Source organism: Melospiza georgiana, unplaced genomic scaffold, assembly GCF_028018845.1.
Source record: "Melospiza georgiana isolate bMelGeo1 unplaced genomic scaffold, bMelGeo1.pri scaffold_29, whole genome shotgun sequence".
In the NCBI taxonomy this organism is placed as follows: Eukaryota; Metazoa; Chordata; class Aves; order Passeriformes; family Passerellidae; genus Melospiza; species Melospiza georgiana.
In genome coordinates this window covers 6,259,069-6,268,857 of record NW_026652215.1, presented here as the reverse complement: position 1 = coordinate 6,268,857, position 9,789 = coordinate 6,259,069, and the positions used below count along the sequence as shown (strand labels likewise).

General features: G+C 52.6%; 1 protein-coding gene across 1 annotated transcript; it reads left to right on the top strand.

Moving 5' to 3' along the window:
• Positions 1-1,988: 1,988 nt before the first annotated feature.
• Positions 1,989-7,051, top strand: LOC131096403 (olfactory receptor 14J1-like; the record flags this gene model as incomplete). The annotated part of the gene is made up of 2 exons (XM_058044742.1): positions 1,989-2,115; positions 6,495-7,051. Coding segments are annotated over exons 1-2 (684 nt in total), but the record flags the coding sequence as incomplete, so codon positions are not given.
• Between the last annotated feature and the right edge of the window lie 2,738 nt (positions 7,052-9,789).

Here is a 9,789-nt window from a genome sequence, read left to right as displayed (position 1 = left end):
TCTGGGCTAATCAGAGCTGGGTTAGCACAGCCCCTGCTGTGTGATTGACAGCTCTGCCAGACCAGGGCTGGGGGCGGGGCTCTGTTCCACCACAAACCTGACCCGGCCCTGGCCCCACACGGGCATTCCAAGCATCCCAAGGTGTCTTGGGACATCTTTCTCATGCAGTCTCTGACAGCGACCACGGTGACAGTATGGAACCTCATGGAACCAAGGGTCAGTTGTGACAATGCAGGTCCAAGGACACCACAGTGACACTGCGGAACCTCGTGGAAATAAGGGGCCATGGTGACACTGTGGTGCCTCATGGAATCAAGGAGACCATTGTGAAACTTGGGGGCCCCAAGGAACCATGGGTCCATGGTGACCTTGTGCAGCCCATAGTGTCACAGAGGAGCCCCTGTGACACAGCGAGGGTGCATGGAGCCGAGGGGCCATGGTGACACATCAGGGCTTTGTGGAACCAGGAAGCCATGTCGAGGGCTGCTTCTCATCAGCCCCTGAAGCACTGGGACTCTTGGCTTTCCTTCCTATGGGAGAGAACTGTCCTTCTCCTCCAGGGGAGCATGGCCAAAATTTGAATTCCTCCTCCAAATTTCCGTATATGCACAGATTGTTCTCAGATAAAATCTGCCAGAAGAGACAGGTCTGCCTGCCTTGGCCACCCAGGGGCCACCTCTCATCTGCCTTTGAAACCCTTTTCTTGCTTAGGGGAAAATAACATCCATCTCGACCAGGTGCTCATGGCCAAAATTGAGAATCTGCCTCCAGAATTCCCAATATCCAAGGATAGCTCCCAGACAAAAGCTGCCAGGACTGACAAGTCTGGCTGGCCTTTGCTTCCTGAGGGCAGGCACTCTTCTGCCTCTGAAACCGTGGGGCTCTGTGCTTTCCTTCCTAATGAAAAGAACTCTTCTTTCTGTCCAGGCACCCACGACCAAAATTGATGTTCCACCTCCAAAATGCCCTATGTCCAAGGAGATTCCCTAGATGAAAGGTGCCAGGACAGAAAGGTCTGGCTGTGTTGGCCTAAGGGTGGCCACCTCTCATCTTCTTCAAAAACACTTACACTTGGCATTTTTCTTTCCTATTGTAAAAAAACATCCATCCTGACCCGGTGCCCATAGCCAAACCTGGAATTCTACCTCCAAAACTCCGTACATCCAAGGATTGCTCCCAAATGAATGCCAGACAGGTCTAGCTGCCCTTGCCGCTTGGGAGCTGTCCCTCACCTGCCTCAAAACACTGTGGCTCGATGCTTTCCTTCCTATGGAAAAGAACCATCCTTCTTCTCAAGGAGTCCAAGGTCAAAAGTGAGATTTCTCCTCTGATATCCAAGGACCTTCCATGACAAAAGTTGCCATGACAATCAGGCCTGGCTGGCTTGGGAGCCAGGACAGGAGTCACCTGTCTCCTCTTTTGCCTTTGAAACACTTGGGCTCCATGCTTTCCGTCCTATGAAAAAGAATTGTCATTCTTATCTACAAAGAAATGGCCAAAATTGGGATTCCACCTCCCAAATTCCCTATATCCAAGGGTTGCTTTCATACAAAAGCAACTAGAACAGAGAGGTCTGGCTGACTCAGGCCTCTGATGGCCACCTTTCGTTTGCCCCTCAAATGTCGGTGTTCCCTGCTTTCCTTCCTATGTAAAAGAACTGTCCTTCTCCTCCAGGTGTCCATGTCTGAAATTGGGATTCCACCTCCAAAATTCCCTATACCAAGGGTTGCTCCCAGGTAAATCTGTCAGTACCATCAAGTCTGGCTGGCCTTGGCCTCTGGTGGCTGCCCCTGCAACATTGGGGCTGGGTTCTTTCCTTGGTAAAGAAGGAAGATCCCTGGGACACTCTGGGGACCTCATGGAACCAAGGGGATCATTGTGGCCGCACTGGAGCCCATGGAACCAAGGGGATCATTGTGGCCCCACTGGAGCCCATGGAACCAAGGGGATCATTGTGGCACCATTGGAGCCCATGGAACCAAGGGGCCATGGTGACCCAGCGGGGCTTCATGGAACCCAGAGACCATTATGACTCTGTGGGGCCTGATGGAACCATGGAGACCATTGTGACCCTTCAGGGCCTCGTGTCACCAAGGGGGCATTATGACACCTCAGGTCCTCATGGAAGCAAGGGACCACTGGGACACTGTGGGGCCCCATGGAACCGAGGGAACAGGGAGCAGGTCTGGCTGCAAGTACTGAGCCCAGCTGGGGTCACGGAACCATCTGCAGGCCCCGGGTGATATATGAACTCTTTCAGTGCTTCCATCCTCCCTCGAGTGAGAGAAAAGGACAAAGTGCAGGCACATAGAGGAGTAACATGAAGACATCGAGGTCAGTGAAGAGGAAGTTGAGTCCCAGATGGGAGGGATGAGGAGATGTCCTGATCTTGGGGCTGAAATCCTCTTGTAAAGCCATGGAGAAGGATGTAACTGATACATCAGACTCTCTTTTTCCCTGTATCGCATTGAAAAGTATGGGGACATTACTTGTTCAGCAAAGGTATCCATGCTAAAGAAGCAAATGTCAAAGTAGCTGTGATCCCATGAGAAGTTTGAACATGGAAAAAGGGAAGCGTGATGAGATCCTGTGCCTTCACAGGGAGAAGAAAAAGATGTTCTCAGAGATGAAGATGATTTCAGAAATAGATGAGGAGAATCTTTGCTCTTACACAGCTCATCTTTTAACTAATACCCCATAAGTTGACATGGTCCATAATCACAACTGTAGAAGAGCTTTGAACAACTGGGAGGGATGTCACAGTTGCAGATTTTTCTGGGCAGTTGCTATTCATGGAAATTGGTAGCCACAAGAGAAGTGTCTCTTCTGGAGAAGTCTCCATAGCATGAAAGAGAGACTCCTCTCCCTAAGAGAACTCAAGAAAGACTATTCTAGTTGGGGTAAACTGACTGAAAATTCTAGGTTTATCTCTTTATAATGTCAGTAAGAAAGAAAAGGTTGTAGGGAGACGAGAAGTTTTCTGAAAGTTGTGTTCTTATTACTCTTTCTTTTAGTTGCTATTAATGAACTTTTCCCTATACCCTCTTAAAGTTTTGAGCCTGCTTTGCTGTTCTCCTAATCTTATCACACAGGAGGAAATGAGTAAGTATATTCTAGTGAGTGCACTGGTAATTAGCCAACACTGAAGCCACCACAATAATTGCTGCATTCTCCAAGAAATCTCAAATTGGTGAACCAAAATCACTACAGAAATATTTCTGATGAACTGCACTAGAGCAGAGGGAAATCAAGGCAGAGCCATGGGTTGTCAGGACTTGTTTGATCCTAATGAGCCTTGTGGTGCATTTGGAGCTGAGCCCTGGAACCTCAGGGTCTGAGAGGAGATTGCAGAAACATTTCTAGGAGTCAAAGTCAGAAGAAAACCACCAAGTGTCTCAAATCATGGATGCATCCCACTGAGGTCCATCCCCTAGACAGGCTCCTCATGGACTCCTTGGAGGAGAGATCTGGAGGCCAGGATGGCACAAAAACTTCTCAGAGATTCAGTGTGGAAAGGAAAATCCATAGTACCTTAAAAATCTTGAGTATTTCATAGTATTAATGAGCTCCACTACATGTAAGTGCAAAGCTCTCAAGGGACTCGTTAAAGCAGATAATTAGGGCCATGATTGCAGAAACCTCTCACAGAGTCTGTATCAAAAGGGAAACACCAAGTACCTTAAAATAATTGAAGTACCTTGAAGCATTAATGAGCCCACTGAATGTTGTTACTGACAAAGCCTCTCATGGGACTAATTACAGCAAATAATTGGAGGCCATGATTGCACAAATCTCTCAGAGACTCAAGGCAAAAGCCAAACCCAAAGTCCTTTGAAAAACCTGCAGTCCCTACAGGGAGAATTAAGGAGCCCCCAAGGCCATTCCTGAGCAAGGCTCCCCAGGGACTCCTTCCAGCAGATCCTTGAGGCCCCTGGGATGTGGGCTAGGGGGGGATGCTGAGGGCAGGACAAGGGGCTGACAGTGCCCAGCCTGGCTGAGGCTGTGCCAGGAGGCCCCAGGGCCTCAGGACAAGGTGTCTCCTCCCAGCCCTTGGTGGCACAGACCCTGCTGTGCCCCAGGGCACCAAGACTTGGCTTCTCTTTGTTCCCACCTGTCATCACTGCCTCCAGTTCTCTGCTCTGCCTGGGGCCTGGGGACACTTTCTCAGTCGTGTTCCTCAGTGGGACCCATTAAAAGTCCAAGAAACTTTGGAGTTGGATTCTGACTTGGAGTTCTGGAGAGGTTTCTTCAGCTCCTTTTCAGGGACTGATGTTCAGGGCCTGAGCCCAAAGCCCCAGAGGCTCATTAAAGTCCTTGTGCTGTGTCTGTGCTGCTGAGCTGGGCTGGGCTCGTGGCAAAGAGGCAGCTCCTGGTAACCAAGAAGAGCTTCAAAAGCACATTTCTCTTGATGAGCAGCTCTTCTGCCAGCCCAGCAGGGCTGGGGCACTGCCTGCAGCCACCCCGGGCACAGCACAGAGGCACAGAGAGCTTCAATCAGTCAGGGCTGGGAAGGGGCTGAGAAGTGCCTGGGGCAGAATCACTGACAGCCCTTGGCACAGGAACCTCTGGCTGCAGGACAATGCAGCTGCAGCTCCTGGAGCCATCTCCTAAAGCTGGAACATCCCAATGCCTACAGACCCTGTGAGTACAACTCTGAGTATTTTTGGTGCAGGGGAGGTGAAAGGCTCATGAAACTCTGATATGCTGAGGGGTTCTAATCAGTCATAGAATATTTGCAAGTCAAGGATTTTAACAAAAATGAGAAAATTTCCTAAGACTTTGAAATCAGTTTCCTGCTTTTGGAGAATGCAGGGAGGGGGGATAAATATTAAAAGTAGGTTATGAATTATTAATTATGAATTTTGACAAGTGTCTGAGACGTCTGAACTGTTACTTTTGGTGATTATAGGGTCACAGGAGATCCCTAATGTGCTTTCAGTCACTCTGCCCATGGACAGCACCAGCATCACCTTTGCTGGAGCCAACAGACTCAGTCTGAGCTGTCGTTTCTCCCAGCTGCAAACAGAAACTGCCCCAGCCAGTGCCCTGCAAACAGGCAGGGCTCTGTCAGGCCAAGGAGAGGGCACAGAGATTTGGGGTCTGTGAGTGTTGGCAGGGAGAGATCAGGCACAGGGAAACACCTGCAGGAGGAAAATCTTCAGGAAGCAGAGAGAATATCAGGAAAGGAGAGAAAACAATATCCAGCAATACTGTGGCAGGGAGAGTTTAGAGATGCCCACAGGATCCCCTCCAGTGCAGCCTCTCCCTCTGAACAAGCCCCCTCCCTCCTGTGCCCCAGCCCAGCCTGTGCCCTCAGGGCCGGGGCTCCAAGGTGTGCAGCCCCTCCTGTGCAGGCAGAGCTGCAGCAGAGCCGTGGGGCAGCTCTGCAGCCCCGGGCCCAGTTCCCTCTGCAGAGCGCAGGGCTGGGAGCAGCTGCCCAGCACTGGGGGCTCTGGAGGGGGCACAGCTGGCTCAGGGTGACGCTGTCCCCACTGCCCAGCTCTGGGCAATGCTGTCAGTGCAGCCAGGCAAGGAGCTGCATCTCCCTTCATCCAATGCCATCATAAGGACACTTGGAAGGGTCCCTGAGATTTCAGTCCAAGCTGGGAGCTCCAATCCAGGGTGCAAACCTGTCCTAGAGCATCTCTGAGTTATAAGATTGATGAGGAGATGCAGAGGTGTTCTGACACTGAAAATGCTGCTGGGTTGGAGAAATGAGCAATATGAGGTTTTGGCTTCAAATGTGGAGCTGGGCTGTGGTGGATCCATCTGCTCTCACCAGGACCTGGTGACATTATAGGGGAATCATTGGAATGTGACCCTCCTCCACCTGAGAAAGGTTAAAGCCCAGAGAAACTCTGAACAGGTCAGAATGAGAGACCATCTACCCTCACTTTCCATTCATCACTTTGCCTCACAGAATGCACTCTGTTTCCCTGGACGCAGCAGAAATTCTGAGGCTTTCTGATATCCAAGAACAGCAGCAGAGAAAGGGAGAAGCTTTTTAAAAGAACCCCAGAACGCCAAAAAAAAAAAAAAAAAAAAGAGTGTGTGTGTCTATTCCAGAGGAGGGTATATGGGAAACGGCTTTCATTTTGGTGACAGGTATCTCCTCTAAATCTTTGCTGTCCTTTCTTCATGAACAGGTCCCCATGGCCAGCAGCAGCAAATGTCCAACAGCAGCTCCATCAGGCACTTCCTCCTGCTGGCATTGGCAGACACGCGGCAGCTGCAGCTCCTGCACTTCTGCCTCTTGCTGGGCATCTCCCTGGCTGCCCTCCTGGGCAACGGCCTCATCATCAGCGCCGTAGCCTGCAGCCACCACCTGCACACGCCCATGTTCTTCTTCCTGCTCAACCTGGCCCTCACTGACCTGGGCATGATCTGCACCACTGTCCCCAAAGCCATGCACAATTCCCTCTGGCACACCAGGGACATCTCCTACACTGGATGTGCTGCCCAAGTCTTTCTGTTTTTTTTTTTTCTTGCAACAGAGATTTGCCTCCTGACCATCATGTGCTACGACCGCTACGTGTCCATCTGCAAACCCCTGCACTACGGGACCCTCCTGGGCAGCAGAGCTTGTGCCCACATGGCAGCAGCTGCCTGGGCCAGTGCCTTTCTCAATGCTGTGGTGCACACAGCCAATACATTTTCCCTGCCCCTGTGCCGTGGCAATGCCCTGGGCCAGTTCTTCTGTGAAATCCCACAGATCCTCAAACTCTCCTGCTCCAAATCCTACCTTAGGGATTTTGGGCTGCTTGCTGTTAGTGCCTATTTATCATTTGGTTGTTTTGTGTTCATTGTTTTCTCCTATATGCAGATCTTCAGGGCTGTGCTGAGGATCCCCTGTGAGCAGGGACGGCACAAAGCTTTTTCCACCTGCCTCCCTCACCTGGCCGTGGTCTCTCTTTTCTATAGCACTGGCACATTTGCCTACCTGAAGCCCCCCTCCATTTCCTCCCCATCCCTGGATCTGGCCCTGTCAGTTCTGTACTCAGTGGTGCCTCCAGCCCTGAACCCCCTCATCTACAGCCTGAGGAACCAGGAGCTCAAGGCTGCAGTGTGGAGACTGATGACTGGATGGTTTCAGGAACATTAACTGCTGGCCAGTATTTGCAAATCACTTGTAATAAAAGTAACCTTTAATACTTCTTGTTAGTTCCATTTTGGAAGTTCTTTGTCCTTGTTTAAAATTTTAAATATTTTCTACAAAGTGAAAATATTCATCGTTTCTGCCAACTTGGTGTTGCCAGTGCTGCTGCCGTGGCCCTGCCCCGCTGCCCTGGTGGCCCTGGTATTGCTGCAGGGCCTGAGTGCTCTCGGGGCCGGGCACAGCCCTGGGGGTGGCAGTGCCGGGGCTGCAGCAGGGACAGGCCATGGGCACTGCTGGGGCAGCGCTGACGGCTCAGCCCAGGGCCTGGGGGCTCCAGGCTCCTTGCCCAGGCTCTCTCAAGAACATGGCCAGGCCAATGCTCAGCACAGAAAACCCCTGTGAGCAGCCCCAGGCTGACCGTGGGCAGCCCCAGGCCGGGGGCAAACAGCATGGCTGGGGCTCTGCAAGGGCCCTGGGGCAGACGGGAAGGAGCAACAGAGCAGGGGCTGATCCATCCCCAGTGCGCTGCACAGCCCAGGACAGTGTCCAAGAGCGCCCTCATGCAGCAGCCAACAACATCCCCCCTCTGCAGCCCTGGCCTCTCCCCCAGTTCACACAGGTGCCCCATCCTTGCAGGCACAGACACGGCAGCACTGGCTCAGCAGCCCCTGTTTGCACTGCACACAACAGGGGGAGCACCCCCATGCTGTTGGTGTGGGGACATGAACCTGAGGGAGCACAAATGCCATCACCCCCTGGGGCCAGCAAGGGCTGGGGGACACCAGGGAAACCGCTCAGCTTTGTCCTGGCCACTGCAGTCAGCCAGAAAGTTTGTTCCCATCAGCTGGGAGTTTCCTGTCCCACTGCAGATGCTGTTGTTCAGAGCCAGGGCTGCCTGGCAGCCACCTCCAAACTGCCCTCAGCATTTCCTTGGCTTCATTTTCCTTTACTTTCTTTACTCTTTGCTTTCTTTACTCTTCCTGCTACAAATTTCTTTGCTTTCTTTTCGCTTCCTGCTACACATTTCTTCGTATTTCCCACCCCTGTCCCCTCCCCTGCAGACAGCCCATCCCTGTTTGCCCTTTCCTCTCTGGCCCCACTCCCCATTGCAGTTCCTGACTTGGCACCATGGGAACGTCCCTTGGGCAGCAGGATCATCCTACAAGTGCTGCAGGAATTGTCTGCAGGCTCCTGCAGTGCCTGGTGCTGCTCCCTGGCCAGAGGCACCCCAGGCCAGGGGGGCACATCTGGGCTGCTGTGTCTGCCTCTGGGGCTCCCTGTTCTGGGCAGTGAGGAGGAGCTGCAGAGGCTCTGCAGGACTGACAGGATGGGCTTTGGGGCTGGCAGGAGAAGCTGAGGGACCTGGGCTGCTGGAGCTTCTGAAGAGGAGGCCCAGGGCTCTTCCTGCAACTGCTCCAAGGGTGTTTCCAGAGAATCACAGAATCAGAAATGTTGGATAAGACCTTGGAGATCATCAAGTCCAACCTGTGCCCTGACACTGCCTTGTCTCCCCTGAGCCTCCTCTTCTCCAGGATAAACAACTGCAGGTCCCTCAGCTGCTCTTCACAGGAGTTGGTAGCTTGTGTTCCAGACCCCTTCCCTTTTTGCCTTTTTGCCCTTCTCTGGACATGCTCCAGCCCCTCCATGGCCTTCCTAAATTGGGGGGCCCACGACTGGACACAGCACTCGAGTTGCTGCCCAAGCATTGCTGAGCACAGGGGAACAATCGCTGCCCTGCTCCTGCTAGGCAAACCATTCCTGAGCCAGGCCAGGAGCCATTGGCCTTCTTGGCCCCCTGGGCACACTGTTGGCCCATGTGCAGCCTGCTGTCCATCAGTGCCTGCAGGTCCCTTTCTGCCTGGCTGCTGTCCAGCCACTCTGTCCCCAGCCTGCAGCACTGCAGGGGTTGTTGTGGCCAACATGCAGGGCCCAGCACTTGGACTTGTTAAACCTCACCTTGTTGGATTTGGGCCCTGGATCCAGCCTGTCCAGGTCCCTCTGCAGAGCCCTCCTACCCTCCAGCAGATCCACACTCACACCCAGCTTGGTGTCATCTGCAAATTTGCTGATCTTGGACTCAGTCCCCTCATCCAGACCATTCCATGCAGACACTGGAATCCACGCTGGCTGGCTCTGACCCCTCGGCCATCCTGTGCGTGCCCTGTGATGGCACTCAGGGTGATCTGTTCCATAACCTTGCCGGGCACCCAGGTCAGGCTGACAGGCCTGGAGTTCCCCAGCTCCTCCTTCCAGCCCCTCTTGGGGATGGGCTCACATTGGCACCTCCAGTCCTCTGGGCCCTCCCTGCTGAGCCAGCACTGATGGTAAATGATGGAGAGCAGCTTGGGGAGCTCATCCACAGCTCCCACATCCCCCTAGGATGGATCCCATCTGCTCCCAGAGACACTTGTGAGCATCTGAGTTGCTCAGCAGGTCACCAGCTGCTCCCTCCTGGATTACAGGGGCCTGTTCTGCTCCCTGTACCATCTACCAGCTCAGCAGAGCACTTGTCCTGAGGACAGCCTGCCCTAATATCAAAAATTGAGAGAAACAAGATGTTAAGAAGCTCTGCCTTCTCCTTATCTTTAGTGTCTATATTCCCCACTGCATCCAATAAAAAGTAGAGGTTCTCCTTATCCCATGTTTTGCTATTAATTTAATTGTGGAAACCTTGTCTATTTTTTTCACAGAAG